The 22,394-nt window shown below is 38.1% G+C and overlaps 1 protein-coding gene across 1 annotated transcript; it reads left to right on the top strand.

Annotated features, from left to right (window-relative positions):
* Positions 1-353: 353 nt before the first annotated feature.
* TBK1 (TANK binding kinase 1) lies at positions 354-22,161 on the top strand. Its single transcript, XM_065743347.1, has 20 exons — positions 354-393; positions 3,789-3,909; positions 4,363-4,503; positions 5,253-5,382; positions 5,617-5,798; positions 6,812-6,972; positions 8,334-8,444; positions 9,690-9,869; positions 11,316-11,512; positions 13,641-13,699; positions 14,636-14,727; positions 15,150-15,251; positions 17,646-17,724; positions 18,564-18,685; positions 18,808-18,884; positions 19,217-19,256; positions 20,204-20,305; positions 20,415-20,511; positions 21,569-21,675; positions 22,017-22,161. Exons 2-20 carry the CDS (start codon positions 3,823-3,825, stop codon positions 22,120-22,122), a joined length of 2,172 nt encoding a protein of 723 aa, XP_065599419.1. The 5' UTR covers positions 354-393; positions 3,789-3,822; the 3' UTR covers positions 22,123-22,161.
* The last annotated feature ends 233 nt before the right edge of the window (positions 22,162-22,394 follow it).

The following is a 22,394-nucleotide window of genomic DNA, read 5'->3' as shown; positions in this document are numbered from 1 at the left end:
GCTTTTACTGCTCTCAGTTCTCACGGGCTTGATTTATCAGTTTCACTATGCACTATTTAGGAAGGCAATTAGTGCCCGTAACAACAGCACAAGTGGAACAACTAGAGTCACGACAACGACCAAGTTAAGATAACAACAGGAAACGAAGCCTGTAGTCAGAAGGTGACTATCACTTTTGAGCCTGTTCCACTAAGGGTGACGGTTAACCTGCGATAAGCACCAAGGCTTGCTAGAGCACGAAGCCAACTCCACGCGAGGCGAGGCCACGCCCGCTACCGCTGAGGGCCGGGGCGGTGCTCCGTCAGTCACGCAGCGGCGTGGCCCGCCCCGTCCCCCCAGCGCGGCTCCAGGAAGCCGGAAGCGGCCGGTGGGCAGGCTGGAGTGCGGCGCTGGGTGCGTGGGGCCGGGGCCGGGGCCGGTGGGCAGGGCGGGGCAGGGAGAGGAGAGGAGAGGAGAGGAGAGGCCACCGCGGGCGGTATAGGGCCGCGGCCCGGAGGGAGTTGCCACCGCTGGGGAAAGGAGGCTTCGGATCGCCGGGGAGGCGGCGGGGCCTTGACGGGATCTGCCGAGCCCCGAGGAGCGGCCCCGTCTGGGGCGAGGCGTGCGGCCTAGGCGGCGGCAGCTCCGGCACAGCCCGTCCGAGCGGCTCTGGAACTGAGGGCGTGCGCCTGACGGCGGTCATCAGCTGTCAGCGCGGGAGGACTGCCCCGCTGCGGAGCTCTGACTGCGCGGGAGGACTGCCCCGCTGCGGAGCTCTGACTGCGCGGGAGGACTGCCCCGCTGCGGAGCTCTGACTGCGCGTGGGGCCGCTGGGAAGCCCCGAGTGAGGGGCGGGAGGCGGCGAGGGGAAACGGGAACTTGAGGGCGGGAAACTTCCTGATTGATAACGGAATACTGGGGAGAACGCGGGAGTGTTGACAGGAAGCTCAGCGCCGTGCCTGGCTGCCTGCGGGCAGAGCAGCCAGCTGTGCGTTAGCTGGCAGCAGCAGTGCTCCTCTGCTTCGGAGCGCGGGGAGCTTTCAAATCGCAGCAGCGCTGCGGCTTTTTCTGCTACGGCCCCGCTGCTGACGTATAAAGTAGCCGGACACTGGAGAATATTCAAGACACCAAAAAGCAGCCCCCGACCCCGTAGCCTGCTAGCAAGTGGTGAGAATAAATCAGCACTTAGTAGGAGGCTTTAAGGTCCACGTGAGGAACTTCTGACTCCTCTGGTGCAAGGTTTAGTCGTAGTGACCGTCAGATGTGAAGAAATAGAAATTTTGGTGTTGAATCTAGTAACACAACTAGTCCTACAGCTAGGCATTGTGAACATGAAACTCAGTGGCTTGGGAATATAATGGAAGATGTGAAAAGTTAAGCTTGACAATACCGTGTCTTCAGAGAAGATCCGTGCCAAGTCAGTCTGAAAAATGAAAAGTATCAGATCAATGGAGTTCTAGCATGTTGTATAAGTTATTCAGTCTAGTTTCTTGTAATTTGAAGATTACAGTCAAAACTGCGTGAGACTTCATGACTTTTAAAGAGAAGACTGTGCTAAGAGAGCATGGATTTTGTTCTTATTTATAAACATACTGTTTTGAGAAGAAGTATAGTAGTGCAGTACTAACACAGATAGGGCCCTGGGGTTAATGCCGGTGTAATCACAGAATTGTAGGAGTTGGAAGGGACCTCCAGAGTTCATCTAGTCCACCCGCCCTGCCAATGCAGGCTCATATCTTTAGCTCTGTAAGTTTACAAGACAAAACATTGAGAACCCATTAGACTCATGTTTGTTGGGTTTTTTTTCCCTCTAACCACATTAAATTAAAAACCACATCCTCCACCACATTAAATTCAAGCTCACCTGTCACAGGCATGTTCTTTTGTTATGTTTTTATTCAGTAACCTCAATACAAATTTAGAAAGTAAGAGAAAATGTTAGAAAGTAAGAGAGTAAAGGGAGAGGGCCAGTCCGGTATGTAAGCTGCCTCTTTCACGTTGGGCAGTGTGATGACTCCATTTCTAATAGGCCACTAGTATTTTGGTGGGTATCAGTGAAGAGACTCAGTGTTGGTATGATTCTTCTACATACTATCTGCTTCAAGAGGTTTTAGTCTTGGAATGAAGTTAAGAATGTGCCTTTAGGTACATGGCAGCATATATATTTACTAGTAATGTCAGCGGACCCATTTTAATTGTGAGATTTGTTGTTGTTGTTGTTGGTTTTTTTTCAATTGATTGATGGAGTGAATTATGCATCGTTGCAGATTTCTTTCCTTCTCTGCCTGCATAGTAGGTAGCTCTTTGGCATCTGCAGGTGTTGCTGCTGGGGGAAGTTGGTACTCAGAAAATGTCAGTCTTAGCAGAATTAACAGGATTTTAAGGTTTTTTGTGTGTATAGAGGTGGATTTTTTTGTTCAAATTCAAGGTACTCTTGTGAAGATTTGAGAGAAAACCTTTCTTCTCTGGGCATAAAGAACTTTATCTAGATTTAAAAATGCTATTGCTGAATGATTCTGGGCTCAGTGTGGAGTAATGGCATTACTCTTTGCGTTGTACGGTTGCACTCTGTGCGCCATGATGTTATCCTGTCCTCACCTTACATGAGCCAATAACTGAATAAAAACATAAAATCAGCAGTTGTTGGGCATGGAGAGAGGTACCCAAAGCCACAGAACACTTTTGTCTCTCTGTGTGGCAGGGGCATGGTCTGGGGCAGGGTGACCACCTCAGCACGCTGCTGCTTGCTGCCTGGCTTCAGTCATTGCCATTGGGATGCAGCAGCAGAGAGGCTGCTGCTGAGGGACCTGCCCCGCACTGCTCTGTGTCCTGCTGCTAAGATTCTTTAGGTCTGGAAAGCTGCTTCTTTGATCTTCCATCTTTTTGCTCGAATTAATGGCAAAGTTAGTGCTTTGATTAAATGAAAAAGGTAAAGGTATTCAACTGCAGCTCCTGGTTTGGCAGGAGGGGAAGGCTTGTGCTTCTGTTCATCATTTTTATTTAATGAAAGTTTTTTTCTTTCTTTTGAGTCTATGAAGACTTGCATGTTTGACACCTTGTAGTTGATGGAGGATGGGGAAGCCCAGTGATATTAAAAATGATGTGGCATACCAAATGTGAAATTTCAGAAATGAGAGAAGTGTCCTCTAGCTTTTTCCAGCGGTAATCAGTGGTGCCGCAAAGAGCTCAAAGTGCTTCAGTTAATTGTGATTTTTATCTTGCTCATCTCAAAATAGCTTATTCTAAGTAGTTAGTGCAGTTTCCCTATAGCTCTACTCAAGCACAAGGCTCCCATCTTCCATTATCTAGTTGTTCCCAGAACCAGGATGATTTAAACATGTCTTTATCTGCTTTCTCCTCTCATCTTGTATGTTCTTTGCTGTTACACACTGAATAACAGGATGTCCTGCTGATCTGTGTGCTTCAATTTGACTCCTTCCTGTAGTTACCATTGCTGTGTTGTTTAAAAACATATTTATGGTAGAGCAATGGTTGTATGGTTTTTGCTTTTGCAGCTGATCTTTCAAATAGTATTTGGGTCGGAAGGGTCCCAAATGCATAGAAGTGCTGTGTCATAAGCATTCGTTTCGATTTCTGATAGTGTTGAGCTTGGTTTTGTTTTTGTGTTTCAGCTCTTATTTTTCTACCTGGTTCTTTTAAATGATCTCTGTATGTTTTTGGAGTTGTGCCTAGGTTTTTGTTTTTTGTTGTTGAGTTATGGTTGTTTTTGTTTGTTTTGGTAGTTATGAAGTCCTACTGTACTTTTTACTAAAATATATTTTGGTGTATTTTACCTTCTTGTTTTTAAGGTCAAACCCAAAGCTGACTAACAGGAAAGCAAAGATGCAGAGCACCTCAAATTACCTCTGGCTGTTGTCTGACATTTTAGGACAAGGAGCTACTGCAAATGTTTTCCGGGGGCGACATAAGGTTTGTGAAGAGTTACTAATGCAAATGAAATGTAAAATTGAAGTTTTTGTCCTATGTGGGTAATGTCATGGAACTGATGGAAAGCTGTTAAACATCTAGCCCAAGAGCAAATGCATTTTCGTAACTTCTATACATAGTTCTTACTATTTTTTGTCTATTTTTGCACGGAATTAAGAGTTCTAAACAGTTACTTCTGGGGATTTGTTATGATATTATCTGTATCTTTTTATTATATATTCTAGTTCAAGTCTATGTTAAACTAAATCAATACATGATTATTTTTTTTAGGAGAATCTTAACTTTCATCTTAAAACAATACATTCTGAGGTATTTCTAATCTGGTTTAGCTCAAACAACAAAAGATCTCAAAATGCTTGGGTAACGGATGTGTGCATATTGACATCTTAGGCTTCTGGTTGATTAATAATTGGTGGTTTGTTTTGTTTTTAACAGAAAACTGGGGATTTGTATGCTGTCAAAGTATTTAACAGTATAAGTTTCCTTCGTCCTGTGGATGTTCAGATGCGAGAGTTTGAAGTATTGAAGAAACTGAATCATAAAAACATCGTCAAGTTGTTTGCTATTGAGGAAGAGGTAATGAATTGTTGTAGTTGTGAACCAAGGTACATGGTAGTAACCAGAGTAACTTGTCTTTTTACCTTATCCTCAATTAGAAACAATAAATTTACATTTTTAAGAACAGTAACTTATATGATAATATAAATACTCAGGTCTGACCTCCCTGTTTTTCTTTCTTATTTTTGTTACAGTTGTTAAAAGAATAGGCTTGATTTCAGTGCTGAGATACAGGTTTTGTTTCTTCAAAGCCATCTCAAGAAGATGATGTCCTAAGACTTATTATGAATAGGAAGTTCTAAGTTATCAACGTGTATTAATATGTAATAGGTGGAGGTGTTTCAGTAATTCTCACAGTTTCATGATTTTGTTTTGTAACTAAATCAGTGATGTAGTACATGTAGAATTTCCTGTGAGTATGAATTACAGTGTTAAAACTTGAGACTTATCAGTTGAAATGACCCAAATGCTGAGACTGATAAAGAAGAAAGGTGGAGAATTGCTACTGTCTGCTCTTCTGTTCTGTTTTTTTGTTTGCCCTCCTGTTGATACTGCTGTGTACCCTGTAAGGATCTAAAACTTGAGTCTTTCTTCATCTCAGTGTTAGAATATGTGAAACAATTTCAAGATCTCTAGAATGATATTTGTGATTTTGTTACTGATTTTTTTTATGTTCTTTAAAGTAAGCTCCTGTTCTATATATGATTTCTGTCTGTTTTACTGTTTTCACAGTGTTCACAAACTTGTCCTTTATAATTGTTTTCCAGACAACAACTAGACACAAAGTGCTAGTTATGGAATTTTGTCCATGTGGGAGCTTATATACAGTTCTAGAGGAACCATCCAATGCCTTTGGTTTGCCAGAATCAGAGTTCTTAATTGTGCTGAGAGATGTAGGTATGTAAACTTTGCTTGTTAGCCTTATTTAATTAAACTAACTTGGTACTTGTTTTGTTTATCTTCATAGAGCAAGAGTCAAGAGGTTTGAATCGGTTAAGTAATTCAACAAGTTAAGGTGGCCATGTGGAGTTATCTTTTATACATGTCTGTGTTGATGTAGATAGCTGAATTATGAAGCACAGCTTTAAACATTTTTATTTAGATAATTGCCATTTTCTTTTTCAATTACAGTGGCTGGGATGAATCATCTCCGGGAAAATGGAATAGTGCACCGTGACATCAAGCCAGGCAACATAATGCGTGTTATAGGTGAAGATGGTCAGTCTGTTTACAAACTGACAGATTTCGGCGCAGCAAGAGAGCTTGAAGATGATGAACAGTTTGTTTCTCTCTATGGCACAGAGGAGTATTTAGTAAGCCTGTGTTATTTCACTTTCTGCTGAAGAAATATTTGAAGCTTGGGACCCTTTGTGATGATAGGTGTATAGGTGTAGTTCAGACTGTTGGAAATTAATAACGAAATCCTTGTATTTTATTGTGTTTAGAACTTTCCACCTTTTTTACTGAGTCACGCCAGTTCTGACATGGCAGCAGTACTTTAAATAATTTTGGGGTCTAATTTCTGTAATATTTTTTAGGTGTATGGAGTAACAACAGTATTTTAGTTATGAATGTCTTTATCTTTACTCCCGTATATATTTTTCAGTTTGTATGTGAGCTGAGTGGATGATGGTGAGTGAAGTTAAAATTTATTTACTTAACATTTGAGGAGAGACAGGCAGAGGAGCACCATTGTGAGCACCTTAAATGCAGGTGTCTTCCTGTTGTTGCCTGAAAATTTTCTCCCACATGCTGTAACTGATACTCTCCTTTGCAGTACACCTTTTTCCAGTTTAGCTCCTGTTGCATCAGCGTCACCTGGACGAGTGGCAGTTTTCTTCTTTACTTTGAGGGTGGCAGAGCACTGGAACAAGTTACCCAGAAAAAGTGTGAAGTCTGCTCTGGAGATATGCAGAACTCAGCTGGGCACTTTCCTGTGCAACTTACTGTAGGAAACCCGCTTTAGCAGGAGGTTGGACTGGGTGATCTCCAGAGGTCCCTTCCAACCCTTATGATTGTGTGTCAACAGTTTACGTTGACACCATGCCAAAAATCATGAAACCATGACACTGTGATTCTCTTTGTTATATTCTAGTAGTCTAGTTTTGACTGAATTTTAACATATTTCTGTCAAAACTAGAAGTAGCTATCATATATCTAAGAGAACTTTTGTGATAATCAGCTGGAGTAATTCAAGCAAATTCCACAATATCAGGTAACTTTGTTTTTTGATTAAAGAATTTGCTGTGAAATTATTGTGCTTTTGTTCTTGACTTTGTTCATAAAGTGACGCTATGCTCCTTTTGTCTATTTTTTTCCTCGTTAGCATCCTGATATGTATGAGAGAGCAGTTTTGAGGAAAGAGCATCAGAAAAAGTATGGAGCCACAGTTGATCTGTGGAGTATAGGGGTGACCTTTTTCCATGCTGCAACAGGGAGCTTGCCCTTCCGACCCTTTGAAGGACCTCGTAGAAACAAGGAAGTGATGTAGGTAATTTAGAAGGTTAATATTATCTGTTCATAAATAAAAAAATCAGTACATTAAATATTGCTTTTTTCTTTTTTTTTTTTTTAAGAAATTCTATGTATTTATTGTAAACAGTAAAGTAGTGAAAATATTTATGGCATAATGTTCTTCAAAATTCTGCTTCAACGAGGTTTTTAATGTGTGAGACCTTCAGACTTTAATTAAACATCAGAGCTCCTCCAGAATCCCAATGTCTTTCCACACGTTTCCTTCACTGTTGCAGTGGGTTGGTCTGTTACAGTGTGGTGTGTGTAACCTGCCTATTCAAATGAAGTTGGAGTATTCTGAAATCTTTACAGTGTTTTAGTGATGCAAATGTTGTCTTTTTATATGATTGTCCCTCCAGTCTTGGAATGCACAGGCTACATGTGAGGCTGACATACTTCTCTTAGCAGAAGTGGATATTATTGTTTTGCTTATTTCATGCAACCAGGTACTGCAGCTAAAGATAACGAGTAGCTCCTAAATGCAAAACAGAACTTGTGACAGTGACATTCTGGTTGTGATGGATTCATTTTTCATTCTATTTTGGTGTTCTGTATGTTGCATTCAAAAAAGAAATCAAAGTGGTAGCTGGATACTCTGATACTTTAAAAGCTCCTCTATGCTGGTAATTCTTTTTGAGGCTGATAGCAGTTTTTTTTAATTTAAGGAACTACCCATGCTCTTTGTCCCACAGGCATTCTCATCTGTTTCATGCTCATTTCAAGCAGGCAGGAGTATGTTTTGCATGTAGCTCGTCCTCTGAGTATTGCTCCTGATTCATTTCATGAGAAGTTTGAGAAATACCAGCCTGTTTGGTGCAAAATTAGATAGCAGTTTGGATGCAATTCAACACTGGGTATTTCCAAGTTAAAGTAATGTCTCAAAGCCCACCTTCTGTTCCTTTTTGATCCCAGGTGACTTTTTGTTAGCTGAAGGTCATTTCTTGCTGTGGAACGTGCTACAAGTTAGTCAAATAAATCCCAACGTTAGAGGCTTGGCGATCTGATTTGGATTGATTAATACTTATGAACAAACTAATGTTCTCAGGCAGTAGTGCTTGAGATTTCTCCTGTTTTTTTTCTCACATCTGAGGTAGAAAAAACTGCTTTTCCAACATAGTTCAAGTGTTTCCTCTTGGTTGTTTACCATTTTAACACCACTTGGTATCAGCTTGTCAGCAAAGCTCCCTGTTTATTGCACCACCTCAAAACAACAAGTTGGCCTAACATTTACTCTCGCTTCAGAATTTACATTATTGATTCTATTTTGAGGATCAGATTACTAGACCTGTGTGTAAGAGGTAATGGTTTGTTTGTATGGTATTTATGTGTTACAGGTATAAAATAATCACTGGGAAGCCCTCTGGTGCTATTTCTGGAATACAGAAAGCAGCAAATGGGCCAATTGAGTGGAGCTGGGAGATGCCTATTTCTTGCAGTCTTTCAAAGTAAGTTTGAACTTCTCACAGAGTTTCAGGGCTGCTTAATTATGCTTTTGCAGTTATTTCTCAGCACTGGTCCCTTAGAACAGAGGTCTGACTGTTGCAGTTGTTTTTTTTTTGAACTCATCAATAGTTCTACATAGTGTTCTGACAGGGTCATCAAGAGTTTTTTCTTCCCATCTTTCCACAATAGTTTTATTATTGCTCATTTACAAATGGGCACCTAAGAATCTGAAATGGTATGAGTAGAACAAAAATCATTACTATTTCTTAATTTATAGCATACAAAGCTTAGGATTTATATGCTTTTTTCATGACATTGTTTAGTTGTTTCTCTGCTTATCCCGTTACAATTTCTGCTTCCTTTATTATTTAGAACACAGCTTTTTCACCAAATGTCTGTTTAGAGGAATATTTTCAAGTAGTATTTAAACAGCTTTTATTGTTACACATTCAGACTGGAGTGACTCAGGAGCTCAGCATCCACTGACTAGTGGAGCCATCACTGAAGTCAGCTTCAAAACATTACCAGTTCTATCCACTGAATTCAGACCTGACGTGTGTGTTTATTTTTAAAACTTTGAAGAAGCTGTCCATGATAACACAGAAATAGTATCCCTAATATTCCTTGCAAGTCAGACTTTCAAAGTAGAAATGCGAGAATCTTAAATTTGCCTTTTCACAGAATAGTAATGGTTGTAAGGCAGTAGCTTCCTGCTTTCCTCTGCAGAAGGTGAGCTGCATGCATCAAATGCTTGCTTAGCTGCATCTCAGTCAAGGTGAATTTTTGTTAGCACTGGCAATTCACAATTGAAATAATAAATCTTTGCTAACTAAGCTGATTCTGACCAAAAGTGATGCACAAAACAGCTTGGTCAGCAAACTTAACTGGCACTACCTCCTTCTAAGTGGCAGAGTGCTCTGAGCATTGGTGAGAGCTCAGTAAAAGATTGTTCCCAGCAGTGGTGGAATGTTAGCTTAGCTCGAAGATGTAGACTTTTTAAATTGCTTGTCATTTATTTTTTTTCCAGTGACTGTGAAATTAGTTATATACCAAGGAAAAGTATTTGATAATCAAGCCACAAATGGTGTTTTATAATTAAACAGTACTAAACATTTTGTTATTAAGCAGAGGAAACAAAAAGCAGTGTGATATTCTTCCGGGCGTAATAGACAGACTTACATTCATGAGGCAAGTCAAAGCGTGAAAAGAGTAAATCCAAGTGGTTATCTCTTCCTGGTTTCCTCTAGGGGTCTGCAAGTACTGCTCACACCTGTCCTCGCAAATATTCTGGAAGCAGACCAGGAGAAATGCTGGGGCTTTGATCAGTTCTTTGCAGAGACAAGTGACATACTGCACCGAATAATAATCCACATCTTTTCACTCCAGCAGATGACCTTGCACAAAGTTTATATACACAGCTATAATACGTAAGTGTTATTCCCTTCATTTATATTCATTTCTTTGCTCTTACTCAGGCAAACAGTATCGTGACCCGAGACCATCAGTGTTACATATGTGGTAGCCTTTCCTTGTCAGTGTGTCTGAGAAGTGTAAGCTTGTAGTTCTTCTTTGTATCCACACTGCATAGAAATATGTTGATCATAAAATATTTCTAACAAAAATAAAATGATTGAAGGTTAAATCAGCAGACTGTAGATTTGGTCTTAATCAGTGACAGAATGTGGACTTAATCTATTATTTTTTTGTTAATGTTTTTGTGTTTGTAATGGATACCATCTCAGCCCAAGTTTTCTAAGCTTTTCATGCATACTATTTACAAAATAGTTTTTCAGAGAACATGTTCAGCTCTCACTGTGCTTGTTATCAAGAAAACAAAACATGAGTATTCTGTCTGACATAAAATTCTTACAGGCTTCTGGAGTTGTATCACTACAGTTTAGGATCCTGAGTGATACTGAGTTCACTCATGACCTTAAAGTGCTGATATTAAAAGCTGTAAAGTCTGACTTACAGAATGATATGAAAATAAAAGTACTTTTCTCTGCCTTACTGCAGATACTGCAAAGAATGAATTATTCTTTACAGACGCCGTTATTTCATCAAATGTGTATATAAATTTCTGGCCTTTTCTAATTAATTCTTCTTTTCTGTTCAGTACTTTGTATTGCTTGAGTACTATTTTTGCAGTGAAATCTTGCTTGTAGCTCTAATTACTATTTGTACTTCACTTTTCACTTATGATATTATTAGTTACCTTTATAATTATTTTTATGCTATCTGTAGCATTAAGAGGTGACGTTGCCTCCTGTGTAGCACTAGAACAAACTGGTCTTTCCTATCTTGTATGGGGGTTTTTTGCTGTTGTTTTTTGTTTTTTTTGAAGTTACACATTCTTGTATTACATTCTTTATTGATGAAATTAAAACACTGGAGTGTTCTTGGTCATCTCAACATTGCTTTTTCAGGAGATAAATCTGGCCATCTCTTATCTTTAAGGCTGCATGTATGCTTTTTGACATGTAAAATTACTAGAATTACTGGAGACTGACCATCTATTCTTAAGAAATCAGTATGCCTGAAGGGCTCGTCCTAATTCTCATCTCATGTTGTCTGTTTTTACCAGCTTTCAGACTTCAGGGCAAAGAGAGTTTTGTTGGTGCAGATGTAAAGTGGTGGAAAATCAGAGATAAATGCAGAAGTTTGATGTTTTGCAGGAAATTGCATCTATTTTTGTAACAAAGCAAGCTGGTGCTTTGGGCAGTGCTGTTTTTTGTCTCCCATGTGTATCAAAGCAGTTCTTAATTCAGTAAAATTAAAAAGGATTTTTTATTTAAGTAATAGAAAATCAGAATTGTTAAACTATTGTATTGTAGTGACTCCAGCTACTACGGTATATATTTCTTGTATTGTAGAGCTGCTATATTTCATGAGTTGGTCTACAAACAGACAAAAATACCATCTCAGAATCAAGAACTCATATATGAAGGTCGGCGTTTGATCCTAGAGCCTGGTAGACTGGCACAGCACTTCCCCAGAACTACTGAGGAGAATCCTATCTTTGTAGTAAGCAGAGAAGCTGTGAACATTGTTGGATTAGTCTACGAAGAAGGTATATAATGGTCATTTCCTTCTTCTTATCACTATCCTAAATAGGATATATTCTGTTTATTATCATTTTATGTCTAGTATGACTAAGAGTGTTTTAAGAGATTTATCTTTGAATATCTGAATTTCTAAGTCCAATTTAAAAAAAAATCTGAATATCCAGCATATTTTTACAGTAATAAGAGCTTCTTGTAATGTACCTAGTGCTGTGAACCTGAGTATGTGTGTATTAAGCTATAGTGGTGCATATGGAGTTCTGAAACATTCTGAAGATGACACTTGTAACAAGCTGAAAGGAACCATACAGAAATAATGTCATTCACAGCTGTTTTTGTGATACTCTTCTCACCAAGTGGAAATTCAAGGTTTACTCTGTTTTATTCCTCGTGAATGTGGTTAGTCTTTCTGTTGACAGTGGAAATCTTGGCAACTTAGATTTGCTTAGAAGATAAGGTAACACTGTAGAGGAAGAAAACAAAGCTAAGTTTTTATGTTTGCTCTATCTCTGAAGCTTGCAGTGAGCCCTGTGCCAGAGCCCTTCTTTATGAGAGTTGAGCTGGAGGGTATACTTTCAGCTGAGAAATCAGTGCTGCTTTGTCAGTATGTCCTACATACTGGCTGCTGGTGCTCACAGGAAGGTGCTGAAGAATGTGGGTGAGAGTGCTGTCAGCAGAAGGGTCAGCAAGGACTTTATGTTGTGTCAGGGCTCCCTGAAAGAGTCCATGAGCATGAGAACAAAGGAGGTTCAGCTGGTGGAAGCTACCCTGGGTTTCAAAAAGCTTTTCATGAAGACCAAAACTTAAGGCTCTCCATGAACCTAAGCAATTGTTATGGTTTTAAAACCATAACAGCAATCCAAGCAAAATGAGATAAGAGGGAAGGATCTCCCGCAGGGCCAAACATGGGGCTGAAGAACAGAAGTGGTTGGCTTTCACAGTGGAGAAAGATAATTAGTGGAGATCTGTATGAAATCTGCTGTGCAGCCTGTTCAAAAGTAATCTGAAAGAACATTTTGCTCAGAGTTCCACTTCGGGGTGTATAAGACAAAAGCTGTGTGTTAAGATGTGTGTGTGGGAACGGTGCAGTATTTAAAGGCTTGGCAGTAACAGATAAGGTGATTCTCCATGTGGATGCATGTGAAAATAGTGGACAGGGTGGGGAGAGGAAAAAGCATGAACTTAATGGAGGGACTCTGCTTTACTAGCATTGTGCCTTTCTATTCATCAAGATCTTAAAGTTTTCATGGACAGTTCAGTGCTTTGCAGTGGTCAAAACAGCAGGAGGAAAATGGGGAATGCTCGGAGAGGCTTAAAGAAGTCATAATCCCTCAGCAGCAGCATACTGTGCGCCTTTGCTTTGACATTCGAGTTCCTGGACAGTTCTAGGTTCTCTTTCCTCCTCTTTCAGTGGTAGTACAGAGGGATTAAAATGTTCTGAGAAAATCAGCAGGGGTAACTTTAAAAATTGGTAGAATAGATACATTTTCAGCTAGAGAGAGATGGTGAGGGAGCAGAGGAAGAAGATGCCTGTACAATTTGCATAGATCAGCATATAGCATCCTTGTAAGGATTGCTTACTTTCTCTTTTAATAGAAGAACCATAAAATTCCAAATTCATTTGTCACGTTGACTGTTTTGTGCTTGTATATGAGATGCTTCAATAGCACTAAGCATACTTAGACCGCAGTTTTTTGTTGTACAATTTGAATGCAAAAGCTTTTAATGGCTTCAGAAGGCTTCCATTAAATTAATGGAAGAAAAAGGTATTGAGAGCTTTATAAAGCACAAGTTTCATCAGATCTCAGGAAGTCCTTGAAACATAGTCGGAAGTTGGGAGAATCTGAGGGGAAATCAGACTTCTGTTCTGTTCTTACTTCCGTAAGCTTCTGCTGTTGTCAACTGTGGGAGAAAACATACTGAGCTGGATAATAGAGTGATGCTTCTTTGTATGGAGAAGCTTGGTATAGAGGAACAAAATGGGATACTTTTTAAGTTCCTTGCTTCTGACTCAGTGTGGTTTTGAGTTTTAGTAACAATTACTTCTTAAACATACCAGCATATCTGTTACTTTATTAAGGCTTTTGAAGTCTATTTTGGATGAAAGGAAATAGAGATGTTTGGTTTATGTTTCAGTTTTGCTTCCTAAAGTGCATCAGCGTTATGACTTGGATGGGGATGCCAGTATGGCTAAAGTGAGTAATGGTGATTTTTAATGTTTATGGCTATAATGATACTGAAATGAAAGGTACTTTATTCTCAGATGTTAATAAAACTATTTTGATATGGTAGTGAGAATTCTGACTGGTAGAAGTGTATTTCCTAACAAGGGGCTCCAAAAGTATGTTTTAATAAAGTCAGAGTTTGTATATAAAATAATTATGTACTTGAAAAACAAAACAGAAACAGCCTTTTAAAGTTCAGGTTCTTTGCTACAGCATAGCTTAGTGATGTGAAGAAAGGAGCTTGCCAGTTTTGAGTCTTCTAAAACTACTGAATCTATGCATTACTGTGCTTTGACTTTGTCTCAAACAGTTCTATGCTATGCCTATAAAATATGGCTGCTGAGGAGCTTTTTGTTCCAGTATGGTAATCCTAAAAGCACTTATCTCTTTGAAAAGCAAACGTCTTTCAAATTAATAAACAGAAGGTCATCATCTCATATTATTTAGAATATTTTAAATCATCTTTTATGGAACGCTGTTAACAATTCTCAGTGATACAGCAAACTTGTAAGGTGAAAGAAGAAAGTCCCTAGCCTTAGAGTTGTAAAAGAAATGATTTTTACTAGTTTCTTCTAGTTTATTTCCTAAACTACTGAGGAAATATACTTGTCCCTTTACAGAAGTTAAAGTAAATCCCGAGAGTAAGTGGTGTGATTTTTGTTTATAAGAGGCTTATTTTCATCCCTAACACATATTTTAGTATATCTGGAAAAACTCACTACTACGTGTAGCTCTGCCTCCATAATGAGTGTTATGTTATTTCCTGACTGAAGTTTGGGCAGAATTATTCATCTTCTACTACCAGCACCATGTTGCTTTTCATTTGATTGCTTTGTTATGATTAACTGACTTGAAACAATTGTGAAGAGAATGTCAGTTCAGTACTAATGTTGTGTTTTCCACCAGGAAGTAACACGTATCGTATGTTATGCCTGTAGAGTTGCCAGTTCTTTGCTACTTCACCAGGAGCTCATGCGAAAAGGAATACGATGGATAACGTAAGCAGTCGATTGAATTGCTACAAACATGATTTATTTTTCTTTTAATTGAGTTGTACCATCGTTATCAACATGCAATTGTGTGATCTACTGCCTTGGGAGGTCTGTTCTTTCCTTGCATCCTTCTGCTTCTTATATCATAAAGGAAATGAACATCCCTCTCTATTTTTTTTATTTTTATTTTATTTTTATCTTTTATAACTGTAGCATTTCAGTTTTTGTGAATTCACTTTCTCCTGTGAATAGTTAAATTTCAGCTTCTGGTAACATGCATGTACAAGGTAGTTAGTTTTGTATGAGGATTACACAAAAGCAGTTCTTAGTAGCAGTTAATTACTACAGTTATGTTATTATATTACTTGATTTCTCGTAAGGTGGCAGTTGAATGGCTTTTGTTATAGACTAATGCTTTGCTTTTTTAGTGAAATAATCAAGGATGATTACAATGAAATGGTTCATAAAAAGACCGAGGTTGTCATCAGACTGGATTTCTGCAGCAGAAACATTGAAAAAGCAGAGAAAGTGTGAGTAGAAGCAGTACACCAAATGCATTGATTTTCATCCTCTTTAATGACAATGGTATTTGAAGTCATGTACATTTACAGGGTTTCTGCATCTAAAATTCAATTTGAATTAGCGTGGCAGTGATTTCACTTAAAAAGATTTAGTAATATGTTTTACTCAAATTAGTGTTAATTTTACTCCTTAACTTAGTGGGTACAAGTAACGACTGTTGAGTGGTAATTGTGCACATTTTTTTTCTGTTTTCTTCTATGACATAGCTAATTTACTACTATTGACTTCAAGGAGGTATTGTAGGGCCTGAACAAAGAATCTAGTAGTTCTCCTTTCATTGTGCTTTAGTGCTTTTGTCATTGAGTTTGATTTTGTATGTGAAGGATGACAGTGAGTGCTGCCACATTCACAGCTTTAAGAGTTCCACATTTTCTGCACAGAAAGAATTTTCATGTTGAAATATAATATGTAGTTGATATAAAAACCTATATAAAAGCTGCAGTACAATGTCATGAGATCAGAGCATGCACATAAAGATGCAAAAATAAATTGCACCAGAAATATTTGCATCTTTTTTTGTGTGCCTTACTTCACATGACAGAGATGTGTATCAGAGTCTCACCATTGTCTACATTTGGGTCAATTTAGGTCTGTGTAGTAGGAGTTTTTCTATAGAGCACTTTCCTTAAAACTATCAAAGCTTATGAAAAGGGGCAGCTAATATATTTCCGGGGAAGATTTAGATTAGACCTGAGGAAACATTTTTTCTCTGAAAGAGTGGTCAGGCACTGGAATGGCCTGCCTAGGGAGGTGGTTGAGGCACCATCCCTAGCGCTGTTCAAGAAGCGTTTAGATGAGGTGCTAATGGATTTGATTTAGTAGTTGGGTAGGGATAGTGATAGGAGGATGGTTGGACTAGATGATCTTGTAGGTCCTTTCCAACCTTATGAACTTATGAACTTATATTGCTATCTTCTAGAATAAAAGGGTCAGGGCTTCCAAGTTGCAAAGGATGCAGCAGAATTGTCAAGTTTGCTTTTCTTGTCTTCCAAGCTCTAGAAGCAAATGTTTTCCAGTGGCAGTGTTCCCCGAATGGTGTCTTGGCCACAGGATTCAGTAAGCTTGCTTCCCAGCTGGCCTGAAAATGGAAGTGCCCACAAGATAATTAATGCACACACGTACAGCCGTATGTTGGAGCTGTTCTGCACTTGCAAATTGAATGGCTTGTGTATAGTTGTGGATACCAAAGGATTAGTAGGAGCTGATGTGTTCATGCTGAACACATCTGAGCTTTAAGGAACTTACTTTAAAAGACAACAGCAAAGTTGCTAACCGATGAGACTGTGGTATACCTTAGTAGGTTGGTTATAAATCTTCAGGGTTATGCTGCAAACTCCCTTCAACCCAGTTTATGGTAGCTAACAGGATTGGTTCCTGTTTGCTGCTCGGCTCAGATGTTTTACAGTATTCTGCCATGTCCTGCAGGTGAATGCCACTGACTGCTCAGAATAAATCACTATAGTTTCTGATTTATGACTCCAGTGCATTGAGTCAAATCTCAGAGCAGCAGTTTGAACAAAAGTTATGTTCTTTTGCAGACTGGAGTAGTTCTCTTGTGAATACAGATTTGCTGTGTGTTTGCACATGGCTTTTCAGCAGGTTTTCAGTTTATTTATCTTTCGAGGACTTTCACTGAGTTTAGCAAAAGACAGATCCTCTTGTTCTCCTTTCTCGAGGCTCTGCCACAAAGCGTGACGATGCAGAGCTTTTATTTGAAAGGTAAACAGAATATTTCCCTTGAGCAGAGTATGTATTGCTTGAAAGTAGCTGAACTGGTTTTAATGGTGTTCTTAAAAATAAAATGTCTGAAACTCAGCAGGAAAAATAACCTCCTGAATGATTTATTGAAGAACTATGGTTGTATGGAAAGTACCAATTGCTTGGCCCAACCTTTAATATTTGGCAACCTAGCCTTTCCAATACATTTCCACAGAAAAACATCTTGGTTTACTGTTGTCGCATCACCGACTTCCTTAAGAATCTTTAATTTGGTAACTTTTTAGAAGTGATTTGATGAGAGAAAAATAGCGTTCTACTGCTTGTTAAATATAAGTAAAGGGAGTATAATAAAGAATTTATGAATGAAAGTTTCAAATTTATTTTAACAATTCAAAGGTAGGCAAAAAATTCAATGAATTATTATTTTTTTTCTAAAAAAAATGTTTTCACTTCTAATGGCTGCTTTCGGTTGTCAGTCTTTCATGGTTGCCTGCGAATTACTGTATTTCATATAGAATAAGTGGTAGCAATTGTTAATATTTAGTTTCAAAGAATATTTTGAGTGAATTCGTTACTCATTTGATTATAGTTTTTTTTATAAACATGCTGTTTGTTATGGTCAGATATGAGAATTTGATGCAGATCAACCTGGAATCATCAGAAGTGGATGAAATTTCAGAGATAAACACAAAATTGTTGCGTGTAAGTATTTTACAAAGTCCACATCATTCTCAAAATGGTGTTCTAGAATTACAAACCAGTAACATGAGTTTTTCTGTGGCTAACAACTCTGTATTTTGCAAGTAATTTCTAGACTGCTGAAGGTTGTTAAAATGCCTGTGCTGAAATACGGATATCTTCTTGCAAACTGTTAGTTCACTGTAATGAAAATAGTTTCATCCCTGACAACACAGTTCCATTCAGTACACTAATCAAGTGGAAAAATTATAACTACTAAATGTATTTTTTCTATTTCCCTAAATAATTTTGTATTGCTAGTTGATATTGCTAGTTGAATTTCTGAAATGATACATACGTAAGAATACTTCAGAGTGATCTGTTCTGAAATTTGCATCAAGTTTCCAGACAAATGAGGAAAAACTGAAAACAACTTTATACCTTTTTCCCTGGACACCAGTGTATAAAGTTCTCTATTCTAGAAAGCAAAAGGTGATCAGTGCATTTTTCTTTTGGAGGTTTCCTGAACTTTGGGAAGAGAAATGCATGAACAGCATGTGTAGTCATTGTATAAACTCTTAACAAATTAAAATAACTAATTTAGAAGTAAATAGGGAATATAAGAAAGGTAAATTCTTACTATTAAAGCCTCTAAATGAAGGTAAATATCAACTAATGGAAGCACCAGCTTCAGTGAAGACTCCTTCTTGAATAATACCATGTTTCATCTGCTTTAGCAAGGCATCATAGTTCTTTAATGAAGGTCAGTGAAAGAAATGGATGTGCATAGTCTGTTTTCAGCCTGAATTAATTTTTCACTTGGCCCAGCATAAGATTGATTGAACTTTCTTGCTCTTACATAGCTCTCCAGCTCTCAGAGCACGATAGAAACAAGTCTTCAAGATATCAAATCCAAACTTTCTCCTGGTGGTTTACTGGCTGACACCTGGGCAAATCAAGAAGGCACACATCCTAAAGACAGAAAGTGAGTAACTGTACTGACTGCTTTCGTGTAGGTTAATTCTGTGTTGAGTTGTAGTTCATTTAGCTCATTAATAGCTATTTGAGTTCGTAGATCAAATATTTCATTATTTTTTGTCATTTTAGTTCTGAAAGGCTGCAGACACTGCTATCTTCAATCACAGATATTTATTATCAGTTCAAAAAAGACAAACAAGAACGAAGTAAGTAATTTATTTGATTTGTTTTTAATAAAAGCTGTAATAGAAGACAGGGCACTTCTTGTTCTACTTGGATATTTGCGGAAGCAATAAGGAGTTAGTGAGCAACAGTGAATGTGTGTAGGCCTTAATTATCTCGTTAAGGCCCATATGAATGAAGTGCTGCTACTAATCTTGTAGATCTGAATTGCAATGCTGGAGGAGGAAAAAAATTACTGCTTTTACTTATCAACATAGAAGAAAAACATACTGAAAATGGGTAAACAAAGTGAAGTTTTTACATAAATACAACTATCCCAATTAAACTAGTAATGTCTCATCTGCTCTGATCCTAGGGCTTGCCTATAATGAAGAACAAATTCACAAGTTTGACAAGTAAGTTTTGAAGTTATGGGAAACAATTACTTTCATGTGCTCTTGGCAATAACCTCTCCTTTTTTTTTTTTTATTGCTGCAAATTATATCCTTTCTAGAATTTCTGCCTTTTTATATATATATATATATATATATGTATATATATATATATATATATATAATGTCTTAAATATATAGAGTGCCAGCTTACTCTATTGTGATGCTTTCTGGCAGTGGAGTTCTTTCACATATACTCCTTCTGAAGGCAGATGTTCTTCAGCCAGGCATAACTGCCTTATAGGGAATGCCTTCTTGTTCTCTTTGCTATAGAGATGAAAATAACTTGGTGGTTATCATGCAGCAGTTAATGAAGCAATAGAAGCAGCTTTTAGACTGTGCCCCTCAGTATTTCAGTATCCCTTGGTTTCACTTCCTGGTGCAATGCGTAGTATGGTATGGCAGTTCAACTGGAACTCCTGTCTGCAGTGCTAACCAGAATTTGGGTTTGGTTTGCTTTCCTGTCTTTATATCTACATGGATTTTTTCTACTCTTCTCATTACCTTAAGCTAATACAGTACTCCAGTTTTTTTTATTCCATGGATATTACTCAGCACAAAGGATTATTTACGTATGTTAGATGTTTCAAGTATCTATAGAAGGCAACTACATAAAGGATTCTGTCCTTTCAATTTAGAGTTCCTTCCCCTTGAATATACCTGCTCAGCTAAATGCTGACTGCAAAATCACATTTGATCAATTATTCATATGCAAATACTTGCCATTTCTCCCTGCCAAGGAATGTTTTGAGATAACCTGTCAGTTCATGGAGTTTGTCAAGTTCTCTTATATTACAACGGCATGAATAAATTTGATCTGAAGGGACTTTATGTCTGCATAATTCTTGTTTGTTGTTTTGAAGGAGGTTCTGAAAGCAGTATGGCACTCTTTAATTATTTCTGTGTTGCAGGCAGAAGCTGTATTTACATGCTACAAAAGCCATAGCTCTATTCAAAGAGGAATGTGTCAGCAAGTACATTGCATTTCTGGACAAGGCTGAGGACTGGACAAGGCAGGTTTATTTATTTCTTTAATATTTGGTAATGTTCACTACACCTTGTTTTATTTTTTTAAGCTTATTAAAATTTATGGAAAGAAAACTTGTTCTTTTTCTCATTTAGGAAAATGCTTCACACAAGGAAGCAGTTGCTAGCTCTCACCAACCAATGTTTTGATATTGAAGAAGAAGTATCCAAATACCAGGATTACATAAGTGAGGTAAAATTCTTCTAAATTATGTAAAAGGTTTGCAAAAATAAGGTTATTTCATGTTGTTTAATAGTAATGCTGTTTATAGCGAGTTGTACTTAATGCAGTTGTATTAAAATACAGGGTTGCATGGATGTAATGTTTGGTCTTGAGTAGCTTCATTGACCACGTAGGAATGACACAGAGGAAAGCCTCCTTTACAAGTGCTGCCTTGTTGGTTTGGTTTGGTTTGTGTGTGTTTTGTTGTGTGTTTTTTGTATTGCTGACACTTCTGTAGAAATCTGTGCTAACAGATGTGGGTTCACTGAGAGGTTTTCTGTGCAGTTACTATCATAATAGTATGCGAGTGCCTGGAGAGTTGGGTGAAAACTCTTACAAGCATAAAATACTACTCTCATTCAAGACCAGGGAATGCACACCCAAGGGTGCGTGCTAATGTAATGCTGCTGGTGGCATGAAGGAAAATGTTCCATTAAAATCTGGACAGTGACTCTGATGGATGCAAACTTACCAGAATTATCTCAAAACTGAGAGAATGAGAAGAGCCTTTACTCTTCCCTGCATAACCGTAACGAGATGTGAGTGTCATACTTAGTACGATGTCCCCACATCAAAACCTAATCTCAGTCTAACCTAAAAGAGCATCTTCTTTCCGTCAAGTTGTTTTTCTTTATAAGGGAAATACAAATGAAAGAAAAACACCTGACATCTAAAAACAATTAAGAAATAGTGAAGAGCAGTGTTTTACTTGTTATTTGTTTGTATTTTAGTAGCTCTATGGAAGCCACTCATTAGAATTCTCTTCCCTTGAGATGTCTAAGAACATAACAAATAGATAATTCTTCCTTTTCGGAGTTTGTTAGAAAATCCTGAGGCACTCAAAAAGATGGAAGAAATCAGAAGACTGAAAGTCGTGCCTATAAAGATCTTGCCATGATGATCTCATGCCTTTCTGCCGCAATGATTTTATGAAGCATCACAGCAACAGAGAAATGAAACATGGTGAATATCAAGAAACATATCACCACTTGTATTTTAACTTACGCTTCCTTTGTATCTGTTGCAGTTACAAGATGCTCTGCCTCAGAAAATGTTCGCAGCTTCCACTGGGATGAAACATGCCATGAATACAGTCTATCCAAGTTCAAACACCTTAGTGGAAATGACTCTTGGGTGAGAATTTGTTAATTGAATTGATGTCATATTCCATACATATTAGATAGATTGTAAAAGATGCTTACAGTTGACTTTGTGATTGCTCCACTAAGGCTAAGAATGTTACATTTATTGCAGGAAAAGACCTTTGTATTGCTGAACCAGTGGTATGGATTTGGAAGCGATTAAAAGGCGACACTAATAATCATCTGTTAGTTTTAGCAAATAACCAACCTGATGCATGTCTCTTATTTTGTATGTAATAACAAGTTGCTGAAAGCTTTGTGCTGGTACATGATTGTAGTAGACAGCTGTCTCTGTAAGAATTGTAACCTTTCTTTTCCTTATTTTTACTACAGTATGAAGAAACTAAAGGAGGAAATGGAAGGGGTTGTTAAAGAGCTGGCTGAGAACAATCATATTTTGGAAAGGCAAGCAGTTGTTTTTTGTTTTGGGGGCTGTTAGTAGGAGCAAGCTTGATTCGGTACATTTTGTAGGTCAAGGATGCAAACAGAGGGACAATTCTGTGATCTAACAGTAAATATATTTTGACCTGTTGATCTGAATTGCAACAAAAAGCCTTTGTTCACAACTTTGAAACATAACTGTAAAATCATTCTGACACAGCAATCATGACATTTTCATTAATGTCACATAGGTTTAGCTGTAGAAATACCAGAGAGGTATTTCTATTTGCACAAAGAGGTTGATTCCAATTAAACTGCCATTTAAACGTG

This window comes from Cyrtonyx montezumae, unplaced genomic scaffold (assembly GCF_038088225.1).
Source record: "Cyrtonyx montezumae isolate F1298 unplaced genomic scaffold, pur_monq_1.0 scaffold_3, whole genome shotgun sequence".
NCBI lineage: Eukaryota > Metazoa > Chordata > Aves > Galliformes > Odontophoridae > Cyrtonyx > Cyrtonyx montezumae.
Note: the sequence above shows the minus strand (reverse complement) of the source record. Positions and strands in the feature narration are given on the sequence as shown.